This window comes from Macaca thibetana, chromosome 16, assembly GCF_024542745.1.
Source record: "Macaca thibetana thibetana isolate TM-01 chromosome 16, ASM2454274v1, whole genome shotgun sequence".
Lineage (NCBI taxonomy): Eukaryota > Metazoa > Chordata > Mammalia > Primates > Cercopithecidae > Macaca > Macaca thibetana.
Genome location: NC_065593.1, coordinates 23,169,796 through 23,196,753, shown reverse-complemented (window position 1 = coordinate 23,196,753; position 26,958 = coordinate 23,169,796). Strand labels below are relative to the sequence as shown.

Below are 26,958 nucleotides of genomic sequence, written 5' to 3'. Positions count from 1 at the left end.
GGTAGGAGACACCCAAAGTTCACTGCTAACTTCCTGGAAGCCATCAGTGAAGGGGTGTGGGTGCCTGTGCAGGAGGCCGCAGACCTAGTCCCAGCAGGGCCCATCTACCTGCTGCAGCCTGGAGTGTGTGTGGAGGAGCCGAGCTGCTGGGCTGCCTGTGCAAACCTGACCCAGCTGGCAGGCCCTTCCTTCAAAGACTGGCCCAGGCCATGCCGCTTTATTGCCCAGTTAATGATGGTGATTAGGCCGACAGGTGCCACCTGCTGCCTGTCCACCCTCCTGCCTGCTAAAGAGGGTGTTGTCTGAGCACCTAGGGGAGGCTTGGCCGCAGAGCCCTGCCAGGGCATCCACCACGGTCGAACTCTCGACCCTCAGGCTGGCTGGTGTCCATCTCCTTCCCGGAGAATGCAGGGCCAGCCCGGTGCTCACTTTCTGGGACTGCTGTGTGATTTCAGTCCACACCTGTCCCTCTCTGAGCCGGAGTGAAGGGGAAGTGTGCCGAGAACAGTGGGCAGGGCATGTGCACCCTGAGAAGCATGCTCTCTTTTTCCCCAGCCAGGGTCCAGAAGGAAGTAACTTGCAGATGGAGCTGGGCTGCTCCTTAGGGTGCCACCACATTGTGGGTAGGCCACTGGGGGAGCCCCACCATTCTGGGGCCGACCTGTTTCCAATGCAGGGGACTGTCGCCTGGGGCTTTGGTGGGTGGGAGGGGGTCCTCCTGTGGGTCTGAGTGGGAGCTGTGATTTATGGCTGTGCTTCATGAGTGAGGAATGCCAGCCTGGGGGGCCAGGGTGGGGCTGGAGCCACCCGCCTGACACTCCTGGCTCTCTGGGATGCCTGGCATGTCCTGTCAGGACCCCCTGTCCCCTGGGGACACCTGTGTACTCCCCCGCACAGTGCCCCCTCCTATCTGCACTCCCAACCCCCAGCTCTGGGAGGACCCAGTGAAAGCCTGGCCCAGGGGGATCCAGTATGAAATCCTTTCTGGTTTTCTCTCTTCACAGTCCAGCCCCCTTTTTCATTTGGGCATGAAGGTGATGGGAAATACCTCTTTTCTGTCCCACTGGAGCAGGACGGGATGGGGTGAGACTCTAGGAAACTTCCGTTTGGATGAATTCAAGGTGGACACGCCACTGTCCACAGTGGGAGAGACTTAGCATCAACACAAAGATGAACTTCCAGCAGGGAAGGGCTGTTTGGCCCGAAGAAGGAATGATGGATATGGTATCATTCTTCCCCATCCCTACCCCCACCTTGCTAGATAAATGAAAACTCTGGAGTCCATGAGAGTGTGGGGTGGGGGAGTGTGGGAGGCCAGGTGGAGGTGGGGCGGAGGAGGTGGAATCATCCAAAGTTGTCTGGTCCTGGACTCTGAAGGCCATGCCAGTTTCCAGCCTGTTCCTGTGCTGCAGGATGAGGGTCCGTCCTCTGGGCACCCAGCACAGGTCAGCCTGCCTCCTCTGGCCTCGTGGGACCGGTTTTTCCAGCTGGAGGAAGGGTCCATGAGGAATTGGCAGGGGCAGAGGGTTTTATGTAAATACCCAGGGAGTGCTCTGGGAACGGGGAGGCAGGTTTTCCCAAAGACACGCAGGGACTGGCAGCTCCCAATTAGCCGGGCCCAGTGATGTCAGTGCTGCTCTCCTAGGTGGCTGCGCCCACTCTGATCGGCCTTGGCAGGGATGCCCGACCATTACCTTCCCCTCTGGGTGGGGGGGTGCCAAGGGGGCTGCATACAGGACAGAGGCCAGGCCCCTTCCCTCTGAACCCCCCAACCTGGGGTCTGAACCACATTGGGGACCAGCCTCAGAGAGCGCCGTGAAAAACCATCCCAGACTTTATTGAAAAAGACTTTAATGTGGTTAATATTTGAACCTCCACCAAAACACCGGAAGGCTGGGGAGCCCTCAGTATGTTGGGCCAGTCCCAGAGGCTGTTCCCATGGCAGCTGCTGGCAGGCCCTCCTCCCAGGCCACTCCAAGCCTGAGTTCCAATAAATACAGTGCAAATAAGTCTGGTCACTAAACTGGGGAGACCAAGACCTGGGGCACCAGAGAGGACACGTTGTATTGTCTGTGAACACACACATGTGCATTATCCAGCATACACATCTAGGATCATGTGAATTGCACACAGCCCCCCTCAGATAGCCTCACATCACACACCCCTCCCATCCATGCAGGCGCACCCATACGCGCGCGCACACACACACACACACGCGCGCACGCACACACCTTTTCTTCTGGCACATAGGAAATTGAGCATACACACCTTCCTTACAGACACACAAGAGAAAGGCCATTGGCCTGGAGCTGGGAGCTTGGGGTGTCCCCTCCCGGCTCAGAGGAGTGGGAACGGGGTAGGTCTTCCTGGGCATGGCCGATGGGCTGCGCCCCAGCCTAGGGGCTTGGCATGGTGGTGTTGGCCGGCCTGGGCAGGCACTGGGCTGTGGTGTTGGAATGAGCCCAGGAGGGGAAGGAGTGCAGGCTGAAGATGGTGATGCTCCAGCTGTTGATGGCCAGTGTGATGACCAGGACTCCAATGATGTTGAGCAGGAATCCCGCCCGGGCCTGGTGTGAGGAAAGTCCATTTGGCTAAGCAGGGGCTGGGCCGGACTGCCCCCAAGTCCCCAGGTATTTGGGGGTGCACAGGAGCCCTCCCACCAGCAAAATTCTCTCTGGGAAGTTCTCCCTTTGGTCCAACCTGCAGCATAGCCAATGCCTTTGCCCCTTGCTTTACTCCCAGTGCTAACAGGGAAAAGGGACACTCCTGAGCTTCCAGGGCCCTGGGCTTGTTCTCTCTGAGCTCATCTCCCTGAGTGTGGGTGCCTGGCATCTTGGAGCCTTCCCCATATTCCCCACCCGCTTCCCTCCCTCTCACATAGCCTGGGGCTGGCAGGGCCTGAAGATGCCACCACTGAGCGGTCATGTCCCAACCTCCCCCACTGCACCTTCATCCCAGATGAGGGCCCGCTCAACTCTGAGACTCTCAGTGGCTTTAAGCTGCTTTATGATTCACTAAGATGGAAAGTCAGAGCAGGAAGGAGGGATGAGGCATTCAGGCCTCCCTGCCACTCACCATATCCAACACTTTGATTCCCCCGAAAGAGAAGACGATGGCATTGGGTGGGGTGGCCACAGGCAGCATGAAGGCCAGGGAGGAGGCCAGAGTGCAGGGGAGCATGACGTAGAGAGGGTGGAGGCAGATGGCCTGGGCCTGGAGTGGGAGGCAGTGGGGCAGAGCTGACCTTGGTCCCCATCCTGGAGGGAGAGGCATGGCCCCCAACCAATTATCCTGCTTCTCTGGGGGACAACCCCTGCACCCCAGTATGCTCTCTGGTCATGAGCCCACCACTTCTCCCAGAAGGCACTGGGTGACCTGGGAAGGGCCTCTTGACCTCTCTGGAGGGAATGAGTGTGCTGCCCTGCCTTGTGGGGTGTGGTGAGGGGAGAGGCCCATAAAACAGATCTCAAAGGGGCTCCGGGGGTGTCATCAAAGGCTGTAGGAACACGTCTGGGGAGGAAGGGGCTTGGGACGCTTCGGGGAGCAATTTCACCCCGTCACCCCAGGAATGATCAGAACAGGGACTGGGGTGGGGACGTGGGTGAGGCCACGAGGATCCCCATCAGGATACTCCAGAGGTGACGTCACGAGGGACGGGGTGAGTCAGGGGCCAAAGTGCCTTGGGGCCCAAGGTGGCTCAAGAGCCTGGGGAAGGATGGAAACTCAGGGGTCCTCTTCAGGAAAAGGAAAAGAGGAGGTGCAAAGACAGGATACTCTGCCCAGCAGGCAGAAGCCCCGGTGGGGCAGGCTGGAGGACTACCTGGAGGAGGTGTTTCTGAGGGCCAGCTCACCATGGAGGCTAGGATGGGCAGGAAGATCGTAGTAGTGGCCACGTTGCTAGTGCACTCAGTGAAGGTGGCCACCAGGAGGGAGAGGATGACCCCAATGGCTGGAGTTGGCACACTCTGCAGTGGGGTCAGCTTGTTTCCCAGCCACTCTGACAGGCCCGATCGCTGTGGGCAGAGGAGGATGGTGTGTGAGAGGCAAGGCTGCCTGGGCCCCCAAGTCCTCTGCTGAGTCTCTATGAGGCTCCTGCTCCTGCTCACACCTCCCTGGTATTCAGAGTCAAAGACAGCTCTAAAGGGATGTTAGGATCCAGCTAAGACCAAGGGGCGCCCTTTCCTGCTCTTGAAGAACAGCTGGGTGTGGGAAGAAGGGGCAGATGAGAAATTAGGAAAGGGGGCCAAAGGGCCTTCTTGGGAAACTTGGGGCTTGCTGGGAGCAAAAATCTTTGACCGCACTTACTCTTGCCTTTCTGACCTCTCTCAGGAGGTCCCTTGACAACCTTAGCCCTCTTCCTGCCCCTTCCAGTCCAGTGGCTTGGGGCAGAGAGGACCTTGCTCCTCGCAGGGAGGGAAAGTTGGGGGAGGACCCTGATAGAGGCTGGAAGAGGCTAATGGGAGGATAGGGACAGTCCACAGGGTCAGAAGAGCTCCAAGGTCTTGCCTTGCCACGTCTGGAATGCCAGGCTGTAAGCTGGGACTTAACCTTGCTCAGTGGGGCCAGTGCCTAGCACAGCACTGGGCACAGTCAGTGGATGAACATGCCACAGACCCAGGAGTACCCTGCACCAATCCCTGACCTGGGCAGCTGCCTCCTGTTTGAGCCAGAACACTGAGGCCCAGGGATGCCGTGTCAGGGATTTCCCTCTTTTGGATGGAGGCTCTGGGGAAAGATGTTCTGGTCCCCAGAGCCTGGGTGGGTGTGATCATGGTGCCCCCTGGTGGCTGCAGTGGGCAGACCGCGTCAACATAACCCCCAGTTACTTCAGTGCAGATGCTATTGCGTGCTCTGTCTGGCAGGGGGCAAGGGGCTGGGGTGGGATGGCATTTGTCTCTGAGAACAGGCCCCGCCCCACCAGAGAATCCTGCCTTCCCTTGGACTTTGAGAACTGAACTAAGGAGAGGTCCCTAGGGCTTGTGTTTCTTCCTCCCACATGGGGGCTCTAGGTCTCCCCAGCTGCTGCAAAGGCTCTGCCCACCTGAGAGGCTCCTACATGGGAACCAGGTCTCCCCTCTGTGGGACAGAAGCAGGGCCCCCTCTCTTCCTGCCACAGTCTCCCTCACACAAGCTAAGGAGGGGGCTGGGGGCCTCTCACCTCACTGCCCTTGGCCAGGGCATAGCCACCACCCAGCAATAACACGATATTCCACGGCATCTTCTGGTTCGCTGTCTTCCAGTCGAGGAGGCCAAGAGGGGCCTTCAGCTTCCCTGGGTTTTCTACTCCCCAAGCAGAGAAGGACGGGTCACCAAAGAACAAACAGGCCTTTCCCCTCTCCATCTGGGGGCTCCCTGTGTGGGTCCCTTTTGGAGCTTAATGCATGTAGGAGGGGGGACTCTCAGTTCTGCAACATCTCATCTTTGTCCCTGAGTCTCTGTGCCCTTGGCAAGTCGTTCCAGCCTTTCTGGGCTTTGCCTACTCCTGCCAAGTGTGGTGGAAGGTACATTACATACTTGAAGGCAGGGGCTGCCTGGAGACCCTTCCCTGCCCCAGTCCAGGTGCTTACCTGGGTCCTGGGTCAGCCCTGGGAACTTGGAGGGTATGATGAACATAATTACACCGATAAAGATGGCCACTGTCCCATCGGACACCATGCTGTTGGTGGGGGGACAGGGAAGGCTGGGTTAGCAGCTTGGGGTTGTTCAGGGCCACAAGGTGGAGGGTGGTGGAGAGGAGCCCCTCCCATAGACAAGCCTGGGGAAACTTCATCCCCCACCAAGTGTTACCTCCTGTTCTGCAATGGGGGCCCTACACCCTTTCCTCCTCCCTAAGCATGTAAGTCCCAGATGTGTCCTCCTCCCATCCCCTGCAACTCTCACCTCTCCCCCGTGGCATTGGGAAAAGCGAGGTTGCCCCAGCCAAGAAAAAACCCCGGCTCCCGGGTGAACCAGAGCAGCACCAGAATGACGAACAGGACACTGATGGCCTTTTCTGCAAAGGTCATGGGGCCCAGCAGCCTGTGCTCGGTCTGGATGATGCCATAGGCTGCTTGCTGTTGCTCCTGCATTTTCTCCCCAGTGCCAAAGTTCTTCCGGAAGCTGCAGGCAGAGGGACGGGGCAGTTTGTGGGGGGCCTGCTCCAGGCAGGGAGCAAGGGGCTCTGCGTGCCTATGATCTAAAGGCTGAGGCCCAGAGAGGGCATCTCAGGGTCACCACACTCAGGTCCTGGCTCCACCTGAGGTTCTGGAGGAAGAGCAGAAGACTTTTAGGGGTCATAGTTCTTGCTTATTCCCCAGGCTTGGCCCTGCTCCATTGAGCCCCTTTTCTTCCAGGGGTTCTATGGTGCTGAACCCTCCCTTGCCCAGGGTGAGAAAGACCGAGCAGCTCAAACCCTGGGACTTCTTCCAGCCCTGGCTCACAGCTCTCCTCCTCCAACAGCCTTCGGGAAGTCCTCCCTTCCCTCCTTTGCCTGCTCTGGGTATCCCCTGCCAGCCTGAGTCCCACTTGCCTTGTCCTCAGAGGCACAATAGGCTGCAGTCCACTTCCTTCTGCTGCTGACTTAACTTGTGTTGACATTTAACTTTCCACTTGGGTAAATCTCATCCTCCCTGCTGGTCACGCTTCACACATCTTTGACTCCCCCATGGTGTCTGGTACTGTGCTGACCTCTTCTACTATCACCTTGCCTTGTACCAGCCCCCAACTTTAATCCAGCTTCCTTATATTTGCCCAAGTGATTTTTCCAAAGTGCAGGAGCAATGCTTAAAAACTTTCAAGGGCTCTCCACTGCCTGGGCAGGAAGGGCAAATTATAATTAATACCACGGTAACACTCATACCATCACTCCTATCCCATACTCATGGCAGACATCACTAATCAATCACAGACTTGATACTAACTGAGCCTTAGCAGGGTCTCCCATGATTTTCCAACTCAGAGTTCCAAACAGTGACTACCAGGAACCTGGTGGAAGTAGGAATGAAATCTATTTATTACTCTTGGCTTCAAGGACAAGATCCAAACACTTGGGTGGCACATAAGAGCTTCTAGAACCTTCCCCTGCCTACTTCTCCAGCTTCATGACCTGATGCTCCTTTTTGCTGTTTGTGTTTTAGTCCTGCAGAACTAGAGTTCCCTCAAGCACATCATGTCCATTCTTGCCTCTGTGCTTTGTGCAAACTGCTCCTGCTGCCTGGAATGTCTTCACCCATTCTCTACCTGGCTGACTTCTAGTCCTTCAAGATTCAGCCCAGGCATGATCTCCTTCATGGTGTTCTGGAATCTTCACTCACCTGCGCTGAACTAGGCACTGTGTTCTCTGTGCTCCTGCAGCATCTGGGCTTCCCTCTCTCATGGCCCCCACCATATCATCATCCACCTGATGGGCTACAAGGACAGGGACTGTGCCTAGTGTCTTCTAGTATTCTCAGTGCCTTACACATGACCCAGTATACAGTAGGAACACAGCAGGTGCTTTTGTAACTAACCATGCTCAGTGTGTGCTCCTTAAGCACCTATCAAAGGACAGTGGAGCATTATGGGAAGGGGCATCAAGTGACTGGCTTGCAGTCCCAGCACTGACAATCTAGTTGCAAACCACTCCTGAAGCCTCAGCTTGCGTGTCTGTGAAATGGGATAATACTCTTTACCCAGTAATTTCCTCAAATGGGGGTCCAAGTGCACAGAGGGGACTTGGCAGGGAGACGCCTTCTCACTGGGATAGTGATAATATCATTTTCCACATCCGGACCCAACTGGAAGCTCCCAGGGCTGAGGGCAGGGACCTGGGCTTCTCTTACCGACTTTACCACTTACTTGAAGCCCAGGAAGAGGATCTGTAGCCACAGCCAGGCCAGCAGCAGCAAGATGACCATGGTGGGGAAGGCGAAGCTGAACCAGGAGGCGAAGTTCACCACGTTGCCGTTTTGGGGGAAGAGCCTGAAGGAGGAACATGGGCTGCCGTATGACGTTGCCCCGAGAACTGCCCACCCCCATTCACCTCCCAGTGAGTGTGCAGATCCCCCAAGGTGGCCCATCCCTTGTCACTCACGAGTTGATCTGGCCTTGCAGCACCAGGTTGGGTGCGGTGCCGGTCAGCGTGGCGATGCCCCCGATGCTGGCGGAGTAGCACACACACAGGCTCATGCACTGGGTGAGGCGGAGATGCTCCTGGCTGAGATGTACCCTCCCCTCCGAAGGAGCAGATGTGACAGGGAGGGCCTGCCCATTATCTGGGAACAGGGGAGAGCCCAGGTGGGGGCAGGTACGGGGCCAGCTCTGGGGAATGTGGCCAGGGCTGCAAGGGCCTCAAAGGCACCTTGTCTGTGAACAGCCCAGACTGGGGCTGGAAGGAGGACAGAGGATGTCTGCAGGCCTGAGGGGCCCAGCAATCCCCATAGTCTCAGGCTGGGAGCGGCCTCAGAATCTCTCTGATCTCTGATTACCCAAACCACACAGGAAGAATGGATCCTAGACCTTGGACTGTCCACCTAGACTCCAGCTCTCTTCTTGCTATGGTGACCAAGCATCTTGGCTTGCCCAGGGGTGAGGGGATTCCCAACACAGGGAACTTGCCATTTTAAAGACAGGAAAAACAAATTGGTCACTGTCCTTCTTGCATCTCTTTCTTCTCTCCCCAAAGGCTCCAAGATGACCAGCCCTCGAAACGGACAGACCCTCAGACTCTCTCCAAGAACCAAGGAGTTGGGGCGGGGTCTAGCCTCATTTTTCTCACCAGGTTTGGTTTCCTCCTTCTGGGGACTTGGTTCCTGGAGCTCGAAGGTCAGGTTGTTGCTGCCCTCCTCAAGGTTACTGCTGGCTTGTGAGCTGTGCAGCTGGTCCAGGACGGCATGTGCGATGGGCACCATCATGGCCGAGGTGGCCGTGTTGCTGATCCACATGGACAGGAAGGCCGTGACCAGCATGAAGCCCAGCATTAGCCTAGGGACGGGCAGACAGACACACTGCTGTTGCAGCTTCCCTTCAGGAACTGGGTGCCCAGAACATCTCCTCATCAGGTTCTCCCGTGCTGGTTTGCAGGAACTCACAGGGCAGGCCGCACCCCAACGATGAGGAGGACCCGGAGGGCGATGCGTTTGTGCAGGTTCCAGTGTTCCACTGTGATGGCCACCAGCAGCCCCCCGACGAACAGGATGTTGGAGTCCTTAAGATACTCCATGGAAACCTGGCAGGCGGAGACATGGCTGAGCGGGGGGAAGACCCTGGAGTCTCCCACGTTGCCCCCGAGCTTATGGGATTCAGTCACTGACATTCCCACAGACTGCCATTCCTCTGGGCTCTCGAAACTCGATGGAAATGGTCTCTGAATAATCTGCCATTTTAAAAAAATTAAATTTAACTTTTTGGAGACAGGGTCTAGCTCTGTTGCCCAGGCTGGAGGTGCAGTGGCACAATCACAGCTCACTGCAATCTCCACCTCCTTGGCTCAAACCATCCTCCCACCTCAGCCTCCCAAGTAGCTGGGACTACAGGCATGCACCACCATGCGCGACTAATTTTTGTATTTTTTGTAGAGATGAGGTTTTACCTTGTTGGCCAGGCTGGTCTCGAACTCGTGAGCTCAAGTGGTCCACCTGCCTTGGCCCCCTAAAGTGCTAGGATTACAAGCATGAGCCACCACACCCGGCCTGGATTATCTACCATTTAATATCAACCAGGTTCCCTCTTCTTGCCAAACTCACTTTATCTCCCCTCGGGAATAATTAATTGGGAGATAATCTACTGTGATTCCATTCATGTTTCAAGCCATGGCCTGGGAGATAGATATTTTAGTGCTGTTTCTCAAAACTAGACAGCGGTTCTCAAAGTATGGTCGCTGGGTCAGCATCATCACCATCTACTGGAACTCGTTAGAAATAAAATGCTTAGGCCCTACCCCACATCTACTGAATCAGAAACTCTGGACCCAGCCATTTGTGTTTTAACCAGCCCTCCAGGTGACCCCGACGCTGTTCAAGTTCAAGAGCCACTGAACTAGAAGTATATGAGTGTGTTAGCTGGCCTTCAAGGCCCCTTTTCTGTGTCACCAGGCCTTCCACCTCCCACCTAAGGCTGGCTCATCACTCCCACTTTGAATGAACTCTCAGCACTAATTCTGCACCCCTCCCCACCCCAGCCTGCAGCCGTCTAGCTGACTTCCTCCTCATGCAGACGCAGGAACCCCTAATCCATGTGCCCTGCCTATGATGAGGCTTCCTTAGTCAACAAGGTCTGAGGGAACCCACCCCCTGGCCTCCCGCATTGCCCAGAACGCTTTCTCCTATGGATGAGGGCTCACCTCAGAGGCATCCATGATGCCCATCATAGGGAACAGGATGATGGGGAAGAGGGCGGTGACAGCCAGGGGCAGGGCTTCGGTGCACCAGAAGAGCGCCATGAGAATGATGGCATATGCACAGTAGGCCTCCTGCAGGTGGGAGGGAAGCAGCAGAGCTGTCAGAGGGCCTGTGTCCCAGAGCAATGCCACCTCCTGTCCCTCAGACAAACCAGGCCATTTGTAACTGCCTTGGGAGAGCCTGTGACACCCATAGCCATCGATTCCCAAGCCCAAGGTCTCATTTCAAAATGTAAATAAAAAACAACGCAAAGCACTCAATATCACCTTGTCTTTGACCTTGGGGAGCCCAGACATTATAAGCCAGCCACTTCAGAAAGTCTGGAGTTGGTTACCAGTCCCCATCCAGACCAAAGGGATTGCAGGGGACCCAGTTGAGGATCCCAAGATGAGATGGGGGCTGCCAGAGAAGGAGCGGGACCTGGGCAACGTGGACCTTTGCCTGGCACCCTGGCTTTCCCTGGCTCTTATCACAAGCAGCAAGAGTATGTTTGTTTGTTGGACATTTAGTGTTTGTTCCCTCTGCTAGGAGTGAGCTCTCCATCAGACAGAGTCGGTTTTGTGGCATCTGGATCTTTGGAGCTCAGGACCCAGCAGGTTTTGGAGCAAATCTTGTCTGAATGAATGAATCACTGGAGAGTTTTGGGAATGGTGGAGAGTCTCTTTTCTAGCAATCCTGGTCTGTCTGCTGCATTACACAACTCCAGAGGAGCAATTTACATTTATAGGCTATGTAAAGTTTCCCCCAAGATGCTTGTGTTGTGCAAGGAATTGTGGGGCAACACTGAGTCTCGTGGGTCTTTGGGTACCAGAAGTCCCCCTTTCCTACATGAAACCTCTAGGTCTAGAGAAGCCTGACCTCAGGCCTGGAAGGGGACCTGGGGCAGGAATGGAGGCCCACCCTCCTTATAGAGCCTCTCCCAGGGCTGGGGAATCATTAGCCAGGAGAGGGCACCCATATCCCCTCTCCAGGGGCCGGGCACCTGCCCTCTCTTTGTTTGCCAAAGGAAGGGGCCACATGCTGGGGTTTGTTGGACAGTGGGGCTGGGGGGCCCCTCCTCCCTTACCCATCCCAATCGCCCCGTCCTTGTCCTCTCCACCTCATACAGGCTAGGCTCACACTCTTAGTACCCTAAAGCTTGGGAAGGGTCCCTGAGGTGGGAGTAGGTGGTGGCCTGGGGGAGGAGGCAGCTGCTATTTAGCAATTCTTAGGAACTTAGTATTGTCATTTTTGTGCTTACATGAAAACATAACAGCCATTAAGGTGGGTGTGGTGGTCCCACCTTATAGATGAGCTCAGAGGGTAAATGGCTTGCTCAAGGTCCCAGAACTATCACAAAAAGTGGCAGAGCCTGGATGGAACTCAGATAAGGGATTGGGATTGGGTAACCTTCAAGCGCTACCTAAGAGCACTCCCCTTTTAGTCTGTGTGAATGGTGCCCCAACAATTGTGCAGTGCCCAGCTGCCCAGCTGCACATAGCCCCACCAAATCTGTCGGAAGCCAAGCTCTCTTTCCACCAAACTTCTGCTATCCCTCTTCATCCTGGCCATAAACTCATCAGCCCCAGGAGTGGGGCCATTTTGACCCTCAACCAGAGAAGCCCAGCCCCCACCTCCCCCCACAGGATTCTGCTGGTGCCAGTGTTTCCTCACCCGCAATGGCTGAATGGCCCGTTACCCTCCTCCTGGACTAAGGGCAGGCCAGCCCTCCTGGACCCTGGTGTCCTCCACCCTGTCCACCCAGAACTGTCTGGCCAGAGACAAGGGGCGGGGCTGGGATGGCACTCACTCTGCTGATTCAGGAAGAAGTTTCTGTACAAGTATTGGAGGGTGACTGCATGCCAGGCATCATATTCTATGTGCTTCAAACACTTTTACAAGTTGCATTTAGTTGCTCTCAGAGGTAATAACTTCTTGTTCCCATTTCACAGTTGAAAAAAGAAAGGAGTGAATAGAGTTCAAAAATGCCTCACAGTCACACATATAGTAAGTGGAGAAGCCAGGCTATCTGCTTCCCGGGCCCCAGCTTTCACCTGCTATCCTGAGCATGATCACTTGCATTTGAGGGTGTCCTCAGCCTCAGGCTCCCTGTGACCAGTGGATGTAGGGAGAAGCAGCTGGGGCTCTGAATCCAGAGCTATCTTCCCCAGGGCCTGCCACTTCCTGTGGCTGGGCTCTGTTAAGTCATGTCACTTTGAGACCCCGTTTCCATACTCCAAAGGGAGTTGTTAATAATCAGACCAGGTTGGGCATGGTGGCTCACGCCTGTAATCCCAGCACTTTGGGAGGCCGTGGCGGGCAGATCAACTTGAGTAAAGGAGTTCGAGACCAGCCTGGGCAACATGGCAAAACCCAGTCTCTACTAAAAATACAAAGAATTAGCTGGGTGAGGTGGTGAGCACCTGTAGTCCCGGCTACTTGGGAGGCTGAGGTGGCAAAATCACCTGAACCCAGGAGGTTGAGGCTGGAGTGACCTAAGATCATGTCACTGCACTACTCCAGTCTGGGCAACTGGAGTGAGACCTTGTATCCAAAAAAAAAAAAAAAAAAAACTCAGACTCGCCTCCATGTGCTCCAGTGTGTGTGATACATGGCTCCCGCCCCTGTATGCCTGTGTCTGTGATGGGTCCCTCTCTATCTCTGGATCAAAACACAAGACCTGTTCCAAAGTTCCATCCAGAAGCTTTTGTTAACCCTGGTGGCTTTGGCCCTGCGTCCCCGTCCCGCCTTCTGGGCAGCCTGTCAAGCTGGAGCACAATTTGCTGACTTGTTCTTCCTGCATCATGAGATTCTTAACTGGGGCATGGAATTCCGAGGATCCGTGAAGTTAAACGGGAAAACTATTTTATCTATTCACTAACATCAAACTAAGGTTGTGAACATAAAATCATAGTGCTATTAATGGTATTATTGGTGACTTGGTCACAGATATTTGATTGTGACTATCAGCTATTAGACACTGATCCAGATAAGTTGTCACAGTTATCTCAGAATATATTTCGACATTCTGTTTACCTCCATCCTTATTTGGAAATTTCGGTAATTATTATACCAACTTTAGATCTTACCTAATGCACCAGCAAGGAAACACATCTATTTCTGGGCTGCAATTTATTTTTCCATATTTTGATACCTGTATTTCAAAATAATTGGTTTATTTGTGATCCCATGCCTTTTATTTTGTACATTTTATTTCTTACTTTTTCTAATTAAAAAAAATTTTTTTAGAGACAGGGTTTCTCTCTGTTGCCCAGACTGGAGTTCATGGTGTGATCATAGCTCACTGCAGCCTCCAACTGCTGGGCACAGGCAATTCTCCCGCCTTAGATTCCCAAATAGCTGGGACTACAGGCATGCACCACAATGCTCAGCTAATTTTCTTTCTTTTTTTTTTTTTTTGTATTCTTTGTAGAGATGGGTCTTGCTTTGTTGCCCAGGCTGGTCTCGAACTGCTGGCTTTAAGTGATCCTCCCACCTCAGCCTCCCAAGATGCTGGGATTACAGGTGTGAGCCACCGTGCCTGGCCTGTGCATTTCAAAGTAATTTTCTGAAAAGGGCAGAACCAAGACTCAGGGAGGGTTGGGGTTTGAGACTGAGGAGCTGTCAGTGTTCTGAGAGGCCCCCTGGGTCAGGTACTCTTGGGCACTCCCTGAAGGCAGAGCCCTAGGGGTCTTTTCTTCTTAGGCACACAGTATATCCAATTACAAGGTCAGTATTCCCAGCTCTAGAAGTGGGGCTTTGGGGATCAGCCTTATCTTTCCAGGTCACTCTAATGCTCTCTGCCTTGCAGCCCAGCTCTATGGAACCTAGGACAGCCAAGCTCGACTGGCAGCCTATGGCATGGGACTCAGCTGGTTTACACGCTGGCCACTGGCTGCTCCCCAGGACTGCTGCACTGCACAAGTCCAGGTCACCATTCTCATATGGAGTTGTGCAAGGCATAGCTTGCACTGCAGTCCCTGGTGGCCCCTCCTGGAGCTCAGAAACTAGCAGGGAAGAGTTTGCTTCTGGTGGCAATGCTCTTCTTTCTGCCTCTGGCCCTGCCTCCTCCTTCCCCAGGTCAGCAGGGTGGTTGTTCCCTAGCTCTGTTTCTTGACCGTAGCAGCTACTCTCCTCTCAGGATCTGTATATGGCTCCTGAGGACAGGGGCGTAGCCTCTTTCTCCTCTGTGATCTAGCTTGTAGCTCTTTTGCAGGTGCTGGCCTGGTCTGTAAAGCCTCCTTTCCCACTGGTGTCATCCCCACCCCCAAGGAAGTCACCCTGTTCAGATCCTTACTCTTCTCCACCCAGCAGTCAATCCCCGTGATTAGAAGCCCACTGCGGGCAGGCCCTTGGCCTCCTGCCTGTTCATCAGCCACTCATTCCACAAATACCCTCTCTGGGCCATGCACCCAGTCCTGCTGGTTCTGCCCCTTGAGTGCTCCCATTTATTTCTCTGTAGCTCTGGAACACTAGCCTGGTCCAAGTCTCAGCAAGACCTCTGCAAAAGCCTCCTTATTCATCTCCCAGCTTCCTCTCTTGACCCTAAAATCCTTTCTCCTTGCTGCAGCCAGAGTGATCTCAAAGCACAAATCTGTTTAATTTGTACTCCCCCTCCCTCAGCACACACACACTCATCTCAAAACAGCTCACATCCCTTTGGTGGCTTCCTAGTGCTTTCAGGAACCTAAGTTCAGGGTTGGTCTGTGCCTCATATCTTAACACTCTCCCTCTTACTCTCTCTGCTCTGGCCATACCAGCCCTCTGTGGGTTCCTCAAATACTGCATCCTCCCTCTGGCCACAGGGCCTCTGCCCACAATTTCCTCTCTCTGGACCTCTCTTCCCTCCCTACTTTGCTTAGTTGATATCTACTGGTTCTTGAGATCTTAGCTCAAATATTGATTTTTCAGGCTGGCTTCCAGGTGGGGATATAGTTCCCATTTTTCACACTCTAAGTCCCTGTACGTCTTCTGCGTAGCACTCATCATAGTCTGCAATTAAACATTTAGTTTTAGGGACTAAATGATGAGTATCAATCTTTGTTGTCCAACTCTACCCTTCAGGGAGCAGGGTGCAAGTCTGTTTCTGCTCACCCCCGCAGGGTGCCTGGCATCTGTTTAGCAGAGTTGACACTGAATGAATGGGTGAATGAACATGGGCCCTAGGGGTAGAGGCATCAGTCAGGCCCAGCGCTGGCCCTCAGGGAGTCTGAGTGCCTGTGTGGGCTGGACTGAAGGGCAGGCTGAAGAGTGAGACCCCCAGAGGGACTTCCAAACCCTAAGCCTGGCAGCTTGCTGCTTCTTTAGTGGGAAAGCACATGTCCAGGGCACAGGGTGCTGAGTACTGAGGCCCTGCTTTACTGCTGTGTGTCCTTGGGCAAGCTACTTAACCTCTCTCAGCTTTTCTGGTAAGAAACATCAAGCATTCGCCGCTATAAACACATTTATCTCCATTATGCAGTTTCCTCCTCTGGAAATGGGGATAAGAGAAACATCCACCTAGCTGGGTTACTGTAAGGATGAAGAGACCTAACAAATGTAGGAATACGGTTTTTTAAAAAAATTTTTTTCTTTTTAAGAGACAGGGTCTCACTCTGTTGCCCAGACTGGAGTGCAGTGACGTGATCACAGCTCACTGTATCCTCGACCTCCTGGGCTCAAGTGATCCTCCTGCCTCAGCCATCTGAGTATCTGGGACTACAGGCGTGTGCCACCATACCCAGCTAATTAAAATAAATTTTTTTTTTGTAGAGATGAGAGTCTCGCTGTATTGCCCAGGCTGGTCTTGAGCTCCTGGCCTCAAGCAATCCTCTCTCCTCCGCCTTCCAGGACACTGGGATTCTAGGTGTGAGCCACCGTGCTTGGCCAGGAATAAGTTTTCAAGCATTGTAGCCTGTGAGCACGTAGCAGGGTTGGTGCTGGAGAGAAACGTGCTCCTGGGCTTCTGGAGAACCAGAGAGGATACATGAGGCACAAATGGAAGTGAAGGTGCCAAGGAGTCCAGGGCAGACTCCGGACCCAGGGTGTGTAGCAGGTGTGGGACCTGTGGGCATCATGGCCTCTGTCAGGCAGCAGCACATGTGCCCACAGTCTCAGAGGTGTCACACCTTATTTCTCTGGTGACTGAAGGTTAACCCAAGGGTGGGGACGGGCTGGCACATGGGGGACACTCCCACTGCCCCTCTGCCCCTAGCAAGTGGGCATGCTGCTGGCAGTGAGCACTCCCGGGTCTCAGGAGCAAGGCGAGGCACCGGGTGGCGGCCTGCCAAGCGCCTGTAAAGCAGAGACCAGAAGAATGGAGCTCAGAGGAGAAGGGGCCCCATCCCTGAGCCTCCCTTTGTCTGGGCTGAGGAAGGCTTCCAGAGAGGGAACCTTGAGTGGGTACTGAGGAGTGAGTAGGAGTTCAGTTAGTGGGCAAAGGGGGTTGGGGTGAGGGAGTAAATGTAGAACAGAATGAGACATAAAAGATCAGGATGCATTCTTGGAAAGAGCCTTGCCTGTCCTGAGACGATCTAGGGCTTTGTCTGGAAGACAGGGGAGAAAAAGGGAGAAGGCCTCAAAGAGTTTTAAGCAGAGAGAGAGTGGCATGGTCACACTTGTGGTTTAATAAAAGATTACACAAATACTACCACATGTGGTTAAAAAATTTGTGTGCAAATGTTTGTATACATCCAGGGAAATTTCTGATATAGGGGTTTGTACTTTTTTTTTTTGGTACCAGGATGCCCTTGGCAGCCTGATGAAGCATTCCAGTGTCTTATAGAATAAGGTTTTTAAATGCACTAAATAAAATACGTAAGACTACAAAGGAAACCAATTTTATTGAAATACAGGTATTGTATTTCAATACATGGAGTTTGGAGCCAAACAGGTGTGGGTTCAAATCCATTCAGCAGCATGTACTGCCATGTGACCTGACCAAGCCTCTTCGGTGGTGGCTCACACCTGTAATCCCAGCACTTTGGGAGGCTGAGGCGGGAGGATTTCTTGAGCCTAGGAGTTCAAGACCAGCCTGGGCAATATGGCAAAACCCTGTCTCTACTAAAAATACTGAAAACAAAAACAAAAACAAAAAACAAAACTTAGCTGGGCATGGTGGCATGTGCCTGTAATCACAGCTACTTGGGAGGCTGAAGTGGGGGAACCACCTGAACCCGGGAGGCAGAGGTTGCAGTGAGCTGAGATTGCACCATTGCACTCCAGCCTGAGTGACAGAGTGAGACCCTGTCTCAAAATAATAATAATAATAATTATTATTAATTTTTAAAACCTAAACTAATAAATAAATACAGCATTAAAATATGAAAAAGTGCTGGGTCCAGTGGTGTGTGGCTACTTGGAAGGCTGAGGCAGGAGGATTGCTTGAGCCCAGGAATTTGAGGCCAGCCTGGCAACACAGTGAGACTCCATCTCACAAACAAACCAAAACATGAGAGAGTGTGGAGAGATGGAAGTCTTTTCCAGGAAGAATAGGCAGATGCCAAATGCCCACTACCTTTGAGGCCTGAATATACAAAGGGGACAATGGCCAGTTCATATGTAAAAATATGTTTCACAACGTCTGTAATACCAGCCGAGAAGTCGAAAGACAACCTCTACAGCAGTAAGCCCTAAACACTCAGGATTTGCTCGATGACTGCCAATGCCCCTGATTTTTGCCCCAAACTCTTTACTCCTACTTCCAACTCAGGACCAACCCCAGAAAGCCAAATATGCTCCCCTAACCAGTCATCTGGGGTGCTGCTTCTAGTTAGCCGCCTATGGCTTCCCTGTGCCCAACAGTGTGCACTGGAAGCCTTTCCTTTTGGCCATTCTGAAGCTTTTCCACCCCACACCTGCCTCAGGCTGCACATGATGGCGGTGGCTCTTCCTACCCTTCGCTTGTTCTCTTTCAGGTGTCCTTCATTGATTTGCACACCTTGATGTGAATGACTTTGTTGCATCAGCTTCTGTTTTAAGAGGCCAAAGGAACAATGAATTTCTGAGTGCTGGAGAAAACAAAAGTTGGGGGAAGAGTCCTGGTATCACAGCCTGGGCCAGGGCCAGCCCTGCCTGTATGCACTAAAGAGCAAAACGCAAGCCGGCGCTGTGATGAACATGGCATTCCCATGCTCCTCTAGGAATCTGAGCCTTGCGACAGCCCTGAGCCTTGCTGCTGGATTACATCCAGGAAACTTTACTGTTGAAGGGGGTGACTTACTTTCCCATTCCTGGCCTTCACCTAGCAGGTGCCGATAAATAGGGACATGATTTAGTAATCTGGGCAAAATCCAAGTTGGGGACTCTGCCCCAGGGATCCCCCTGGCCTTTGAGGCTGGGTCCTTCTTCTAAACCTACTTCCCGGCATCCCAGAGGCTAGAAAAACAATCTCCGCACAGTTGCAGGTATGGCTATTCCTAGGCACACAGCTCACCAATCTGGTGGGTGACCAGACATGCCTTCCTGTTCTATAGGTGGGAACATCTGAGGCCCTCCTAAGCACAAGAGCCCATTTGAACAGAGCGATAGAGAAGAGGTGAGGCATATACACAGGACTCCAGACCAGTCCGTGTTTTCCAGGGGCCCAGGAATTCAGACAAGAGGCAGAGGGCAAAGGGAACATGTGTTTGTCAAGCACTGAGTGTCAGGCACTCTACATATATGTGTGTTATCTCAGCTCATCTTCACAACACCCCTTAGAGATGACAGGGTTTGAAGAGGCTCGGTCAGGTCACATGGCAGTACATGCTGCTGAATGGATTTGAACCTACACCTGTTTGGCTCCAAAATCCACGTTTTGTTCACTGGACTCTGCTATCTCAACTGAGGGACAAGAAGTCTCAAAAGGTAGAGGTGGGGCCCAGAACAGAGGTCCAAATTCCTTGTATAGTTTTCATGCCCGAAGTGAATCATCCAAGTCCCTGCCTTTGAGGTTCAGGAACAGCTTGCACTAACAGTATTTTAATTACACAGGTTTTTTTTTTTTTTTTTTTTTTTTGACAAGGACTTGTTCTGTCACCCATGCTGGAGTACAGTGGCATGATCACTGCTCACTGCAGCCTCAACCTCCCTGGCTCAAGTGATTCTCCCACCTTGGTTCTCCAAAGTAACAGGGACCACAGGCACACGCCACCATGCCCAGCTAATGTTTTTTATCTTTTTTTTCTTTTTGAGACAGAATCTCTCTCTGCTGCCCAGGCTGGAGTGCAGTGGCGTGATCTCGACTTACTGCAGTCTCTGCCTCCTGGGTTCAAGTGATTCTCTTGCCTCAGCCTCCCGAGTAGCTGGAATTACAGGCATGTGCCACCACGCCCAGCTAATTTTGTATTTTTAGTAGAAATAGGGTTTCACCATGTTGGCCAGGCTGGTCTTGAACTCCTGACTTCAGGTGGATCCACCTGCCTTGGCCCCCAAAGTGCTGGGATTGCAGGCGTGAGCCATCGCGTCCAGCCAACTTTTTTGATCTTTAGTAGAGACAAATCTCCCTATGTTGCCCAAGTTTGTCTTGAACTCCTGAACTCGAGCGACCCTCCTGCATTGGGCTCCTGAAGTGCAAGAATTACAGGTGTGAGCCACCACTCCCAGCCTTAATTACACAGATTTTAAAGTTCAAACACATGTAATGTTTATGCATTCTAAAAGGGGCAGTGATTCAGATGAAGAAATTCTGCCTTCTGGCCTTACAATAAATGCAATATTGACTTCAGCTGAGTTCTGTCCTGGCCACTAGAAGACTGTTTTTACAGATGCCTTTGGGTCCCGGGAGGTGTTTGCGTTTTGACTCTAACTTACTAGCTGAATGACCCCTGAGTCGTAAGTTATTCACCCCTTAACGCTCACAGCCAAATCCCTACTCCTCCCTCTAGTCTTGTAGGCTGACATTGGCTGACCTCAACCCTCTTCTCTAAACTTGACTTAAACAATCTAGTGAGGCCTCTTAAGGGAGGGAGAGCAGGAAGACCTCTTAAGGCCTCACTCGAGCCCCCGAGCCACACTGGACTTGCTTAATCCCTTCAACTTGCCAACTCACCCCAGCCACAGGCCTTTGCACTTGCTGCGTATTCTGCCTGGATGGCTCTTTACCCAGAGCTGCGCTTGGCTGACTTTTTAGAGAAGTTATTTTTGAGACAGGAGTCTTGCTCTGTTGCCCAGGCTGGAGTGCAGTGGCACCATATGGCTCACGGCAGCCTCAACCTCCTGGGCTCAAGTGATCCTCCTGCCTCAGCCTCCCAAGTAGGCGGGACCACAGGCACACACCACCACACCTGGCTAATTTTTTTTAGTGAGGAGACAAGGTCTTGCCATGTTGCCCAGGCTGGTCTTGAACTCCTGAACTCAAGCGATCCACCCACCTTGACCTCCCAGAGTGTTGAAACACCCTCCTCAGGAGGCCTTCCCTGACCCCATCTAGAGCAGCCCTCCCCAGTCCGTGGTCACAGCCTGTTGCATTGTTTCTGCTTTTTGTATATCTCCCCACTCCTCCCACTTTCTCTTCCCAACACACCCAAACAGTACTTGTCACACAGTACTGAGTTCTGTGTTCACTAACAAGATGCATGGATGGATGAACGAATGAATGGATGTAAAGTTTCCATGTCTGGCTGCAGGGTTGGGAGAGCAGGAAGACCCCAGGCCCTCCTGTTCCCCATCTGCTGGGACCACCAGAGAGTGACTAGCATTTCAAGGTTCTGTTGCCACCCCTCCAACACACCCTACTATTCCCGGCCCCTACATCTTTCCTTCTGTGGTTCCCTTCACCTGTTCGGCTGATGCCTCTGACTGTTGAAACCCCATCAACCTTCAAGGCCCAACTCAAATGTCACCTTCTTCAGATTCTCCCTTGACTCAGTCGGAAGAATTTGCTCCCTTCTCTGAGCTCTGCAGCCTTCTGGCTGAAACTTTGTGTGGTGTAAACACCTATCTCCTCCTATAGACCATAAGCAACTTGAGGATGGAACATCTGTATTCCTTTTGGTAACCCCTGACACAGAGCAAGAGCTCAACAGACATGCTGGACTGAAGTATGGTGGGAGGATTGACTGGCAGCTGGATGGACATAAGAAAGGATGGCCTGGGAGGTGGGTCACAGTGGGAGCCCGACCAATCTCCCAGGGAGCCTCAGGCAGAGACTCCAAGACCAGGTTCCAGTTCAAACTTTTTTCCTAGCTGGGACTTTAAGCAAATTGCTTCCCCACACTGGCCCTCAGTTTACATGTCTGTAAAATGCAGATAGTAGTAGTAACCTCATGGTAACACATAGGCTTTTTTTTTTTTTTTTGAGACTGAGTCTTGCTCTGTCACCTAGGCTGAAGTGCAGTGGCACGGTCTCAGCTCACTGCAACCTCTGCCTCCTGGATTCAAGCGATTCTCTTGCCTCAGCCTCCCGAGTAGCTGGGATTACAGGCGCCCGCCACCATGCCCAGCTAATTTTTGTATTTTTAGTAGAGATGGGGTTTCTCCATGTTGGCCAGGCTAGTCTCAAACTCCTGACCTCAAGTGATCCGCCCACCTTGGGTGCCCGCCTCCGAAAGTGCTGGGATTACAGGCATGAGCCACCGTGCCCGGTCCAACACATAGGCTTTTGAAAGAAATAAATGATCTAACAATGCTTTGAAGTGCATGGCAAAATGCTGAGCACACAAAATATACTCAGCAAATGTCCATATTATTATTATGGACACAAATTTGAGCCTAGGCTGGGGCTCCTTCTTCTCCCTTTGGAGGCCAGGGTCATGGGGCTAAGCTCGGGGACTCATTATAGAGAGTAGAGATTCAACAGGGATGCAGGACAGGATCCATTTTGTGCACATTCCTTCCTTTCTTCATTCAAAAAGTTGGGGGTGGCCGGGCATGGGGGCTCACGCCTGTAATCCCGGCACTTTGGGAGGCCAAGGCAGGCGGTTCATGAGGTCAGGAGATCAAGACCATCCTGGCTAACATGGTGAAACCCCGTCCCTACTAAAAATACAAAAAAATTACCTGGGCATGGTGGTGGGCGCCTGTAGTCCCAGCTACTAGGGAGGCTGAGGCAGGAGAATGGCGTGAACCCGAGAGGTGGAGCTTGCAGTGAGCTAAGATCGCACCACTGCACTCCAGCCTGGATGACAGAGCGAGACTCAGTCTCAAAAAGAAAAAAAAATTTTTTTTTAAATTTGTTTTTTGAGGTAGAGTCTTGCTCTGTCACCCAGACTGGAATGCAATGGTGTGATCTCAGCCCACTGCAATCTCCTCCTCCCAGGTTCAAGCATTTCTCCTGCCTCAGCCTCCCGAGTAGCTGGGACTACAGGCGTGTGCCACCATGCTTGGCTAATTTTTGTGTTTTTTATAGAGATGAGATTTCATCATGTTGGCCAGGCTGGTCTCAAACTCCTGACTTCAAGTGGTCTGCCTGCCTTGGCCTCCCAAAGTGTTGGGATTACAGGTGTGAGCCACTGTGCCCAGCCTAACAAGTATTTTTTGAACATCTACTTTGTGCCAGGCACTGGGGATTCTGCATGGGACAAGACAAAGTCCCTGCCCTCACGGAGCCGACATTCTAGTGCAGGAAGCCAGAGAAGAAGTGAAAAATAAGCAGATAGATAATTTCAGAGAGTAAACACCCTATAAACAAAAGAACAGGGCTTTTCCCCAAGAATGACTGGGGTTGGTCAGAGAAGGCTTTTCTGAGGAGGCGGATTTAAGCTGAAACCTAAAAACGGGAAGGAGGCATCTGGGAGAACAGTCTAGAGCGATGTGAGGAGCAGAAAAAAAGCTGGTGAGGGTGGGTGAGAGTGAATGAGAGGTGGGACACAGGGGGAGGGAGCCTGAGGTGTCCAGGGCTGAGCCTTGGTGACTCCTGGCCGCTTGAAGAGGTTTTATCCTAAGTTTGACAGGAAGCCAGTGTAGGATTTTTTGTTTGTTTGTTTGTTTGTTTTTTCAAATTAAGGTGGGGTCTCACTATGTTGCCCAGGCTGGTCTCAAACTCCTGGGCTCCAGCAATCCTCCCACCTCAGCCTCACGAAACGCTGGGATTATAGGTGTGAGCCACCGTGACTGGCCAATGTAGGGTTTTGAGCAGAGTGGGACACATGGGAAATGACCGGGGAGACAGTGGATCCAGGGACGGGGAGTGACTCCATTCTGAGTATTTTGGGGTATCAAGTGAGCAGGTCCTTCTGCTGCACGTGGAAAGGAGGGAAGGAGAAGAATCAAGAATGCCCTCGAGTTTTTGGCTATTGCAGCAAGGTAGATGGTTGAAGCATTTCTTGATGCCTAAGCCAACTGGAGAAGGGCAGGAAGGGTTTTAATTTGGATGTGGAAAAGTGTGTCCTGCTTATCCTGCTTACAAAGAAAATATCCAATCGGGGAGATGGCTGCTGTTCATTAGATAATACAGGTTTAGAAGTTAGGGCTGGGGTGACAGATTGAAAACTCATCAGCTTAGAGATGCTTTTTAAAGCACGAGATGGCATAAGATCAGCTAGGGGCAGTGGGGATGATGGAAAACCTCAGAGTCAGATGGAGAAGAAACCTCAGGGTCAGGAAAGTGGGAAGGGGCAGGGCTGGGCAGGAACCAGGAGAAGGTGTCACCAAAGCCAAGAGAAGACAGCACGGCAAAGACGGGGTGACAGCTGTGACAAACACTGGCGAGGGATTGAGGAATGTGAGAGTGGCCCAGGGTTTGGTCACAAGGAGGTTGATGGGGTCTGAGTCTTGGAGATGGGAGCTGACAAAAGAGAAAGTGTGCTTGTGGTGTAGACAGTGTCTTGAGGTTTCCTGTTATGAGAGAGAGCAGAGAAGGAGGCATGATCTGGAAGGAGTGCGGGCTTGAAAGAGAGCTCTTGTTTGTTTGTTTACGATGAGAGATATTACAGCGCCCCCTATGTGGATGGGGGAGATCAGGCAGAGAGGGATATATTTATCTTGTAGGAGAGTGAGGGGACAATGGCAGCAGCAAAGTCCTTGAGAGGGGCTGGCCTCTCCTAGACAGGACCAGAGTCAGGATGGGGCCGGCAGCATCTGTGAGCCAGAGGCAGGTAGCAGGGCCAGATACGGTGCAGAGAAGGCAGGGGCTGCTAACATCCCAGTCTCACCAAGAGGCATGGCTTCTAGCACCAGCTCAACATTTCCTGTGTGACCTGGGCAAGATACCGAATCTTTCTGAGCTGTGCTTCCCCAGGCGAAGGGAATTGGGAAGAGATCCAATCCCCGTCTGACTTCCCTCCTGGGGTTAACACACGTGCCCCAGACTGTCGGAAAACCCATCTGATGGGTCCCTAGCACTGAGATGCCACCAGCTTTGGCCTGAGATGAAGGTCATCTCAAAGGTCAGCTGGGCTTTGTTACTGAGCAGGTATCAGGGGCCCAGGGGCTGTGCCACTACCACCCCCAGTCTCTCACCCCTTTGGGACACCATGAACAAAAAAGTCTGACTCAATTTCTCTACGACAAAAGGAAGAAAATGGCTCGATGGGCAGTTCTGGGGGTGTGGGGTGGGGCAGGAGGCAGCAGGGTGGCGAGAAGACAGGCTTTGGCACCAGATCACACCCCAGCTCTGAACCTCCCAGCTGTGTGATTTGCCAGAGGCCGACTGACTGAAGATTGAACTTCAAGGCCTTCCTCCTGGACCCTTCCCAAACCCCCAAGCTAATATCAGATGAATACTTTTGTGTTCTTTTGCTTACAGACTGGGGCCCAAAGGTGTATAATACACAAGTTCCATGAAACTCGGATCTGCCCTGGGACTTTGACTAAGTGACTTCACCTCACCTTCCCCATCTGTCAAATGGGACAGTCAGGCCTGACCTCTTAAGATGGCAGAAAGGGTTACTGGGTGCCTAGGATAGGGCAGGCATTGGGGGCTCAATTTAATGAGAGATGAAGTTATGACTTCTGCTGGGGGTGGAGGAGGAGGGAGTGACGCCTGGTTGTGCCCAGCTCCCCCTCCATCCGGGGCACAGTTTTTGTGCTGTCTACCTGCAGGGGTCCCCTCTTCCAACTCCCACCCCTCCTCCTCCACAGACTTAGCCCTTGAATACACAGGTGAACTCTTTCTCTTCCTGTTTATGCTCTTAAAGACGCAGACTGCCTGCAGCCAGCTTTCTCCTATTCTCCTTCCATCCCTCTTCACTGTGCTGCTGCTCACCCGGCCTTCCCCTCCCCACAGCCATCCCGTCTCAGCCCCCATGGAGCCCAGTCCAGGGCTAGGTGGGCACACAGTAGGCAGATCAGCTCCATCTGCCCCTCCTGCATCTCCTTGATGAAACTGGTTTCCTGTTTCCTAGGGCAGTAGGCTGCAAACCCACCTAAGCAATTCACACTGGGCTCCTACAACTGGGTGCCAAGCAAAAGCCCCTTTTGACCTCCTAGCCTCAGTCCTCAGGAGGAGCAGGGGGCGATAGCCTCACTTCCAGGGCAGCGGCAGCGAGGAAGTTATGCTGGAACCTAAGGATGCCCGATCCCGGCCCAGACAGTCCCTCCCCTGCCCCCTGGAGTTATGTGTGCTCAGAACACCAAGTCCTTACCTTACTGGGGACGAGGATGGGCAGAGGCAGCAGGAGAATGGGCAGGAAGAACACGATCAGGTAGGAACGATAGGCCCACAGGGCCTGCCAGCAGGTGGCCATGGTATGGACCAGTGAGGGCTGCCACGGCCACTGCCTCCAGGAGCTGGGGAACAGAAGGACCAAAGACGCAGCCCAGCAGGAAGGTGGCCCGGGCAGGCTCATATAAAGCCAGCTGAGCGTTAACCATTGACCCACTCTGGCAATCAGAGTGTTTTTGGAGTCAAGGAGGTGAGAGTAAGGAGGAGGGACCCACAGGCGGAGTAAAGATCAGGAAGGGAGAGGGAGAGGGAGGGAGGAAAGAACAAGGATTAAAAAACTTCAGGTTCCTTCAAGAAGTTAAGCCCAGCGTTAACTCCTTCTGTTCTTGGAAGCTGCTGAGGGTGGCACTGAAGGAGCTGGAGAAGGAAGGAGGGTCCCCCAGCCACCCTCCACAGGCAGTCCCCAAGCCCCTTCCCTTAGCCCGGCCTTTCCTTTCTCCTTCTGTTCTCCAAAGCCAGGTTCTCAGCTGAGACTTTATGTGAGAGCCTGGGTGGGGTGGCCCCGCCCTGCCCACAGAGATGCCCTAGGAATTTCCAGTGTAAGATTGACAGCAGCCAAGGCCTGGAGCAAGCCCTCCTCCTCCTTCTTCCAGGTATCGAGGACCATCAAAGTCCCTGGTCCTGACTATGTCTTGTGTGACACTGATCCGCCGATTTAACCTCTCAGAATAGCCACTTCCTCATTCTGCAGTAATATCTTGCTATTGCGAGGCTTAAATTAGACAACTTATATACGTTGAGCTTTGATGCGTGGCAGGTGTACAATGAAGGTTAGTTTCTTTCAGGCTCTTCCTAGTCCCCTCGTCCCCCAGCAAAGATTGTTTCTTATTTCGGAAACATACTAGATCTCTCATCCATCCATCCATCCATCCATCCATCCATCCATCCACCCACCCACCCACCAAGCAAGTATTTAGCACCAATTATGTATTCAGCCCTGTGCTCAGTGCTAAAGATACAGAGATTAAAATGCTGCTGCTGCGCTGGTGCTGGTGCTGGTGGTAAAAACTGACATTTGCTCAGCACTTAGTACAAGGCAGTTACTGTACTGCATCAACTCGG

The 26,958-nt window shown here is 52.8% G+C and overlaps 3 protein-coding genes across 6 annotated transcripts in view; 2 read left to right on the top strand and 1 right to left on the bottom strand.

Moving 5' to 3' along the window:
* The window catches only part of IFT20 (intraflagellar transport 20), a 245,198-nt gene that overhangs the window by 69,859 nt on the left and 148,381 nt on the right, over positions 1 to 26,958 (top strand). The gene's annotated exons all lie outside the window — the stretch shown is intronic.
* POLDIP2 (DNA polymerase delta interacting protein 2) overlaps positions 1 to 26,958 on the top strand; it is a 222,000-nt gene that overhangs the window by 66,411 nt on the left and 128,631 nt on the right. The gene's annotated exons all lie outside the window — the stretch shown is intronic.
* SLC13A2 (solute carrier family 13 member 2) lies at positions 1,837 to 26,347 on the bottom strand. 4 transcript variants are annotated; one of them, XM_050763186.1, is made up of 12 exons: positions 25,817 to 26,347; positions 10,298 to 10,426; positions 9,048 to 9,331; positions 8,735 to 8,940; positions 8,051 to 8,231; positions 7,816 to 7,938; positions 5,881 to 6,099; positions 5,568 to 5,656; positions 5,159 to 5,280; positions 3,852 to 4,013; positions 3,076 to 3,257; positions 1,837 to 2,567 (listed from the first exon to the last, which is right to left on the bottom strand). In XM_050763186.1, the coding sequence occupies exons 1-12, from the start codon at positions 26,018 to 26,020 to the stop codon at positions 2,150 to 2,152; spliced, it is 2,319 nt and encodes a 772-aa protein (XP_050619143.1). In that variant the 5' UTR covers positions 26,021 to 26,347; the 3' UTR covers positions 1,837 to 2,149. The 4 variants fall into 4 exon arrangements, with proteins under 4 accessions (XP_050619143.1, XP_050619145.1, XP_050619144.1 ...); XM_050763188.1 differs by having other exon boundaries at positions 3,076 to 3,213; positions 25,817 to 26,049; XM_050763187.1 differs by having other exon boundaries at positions 9,048 to 9,184; positions 25,817 to 26,049.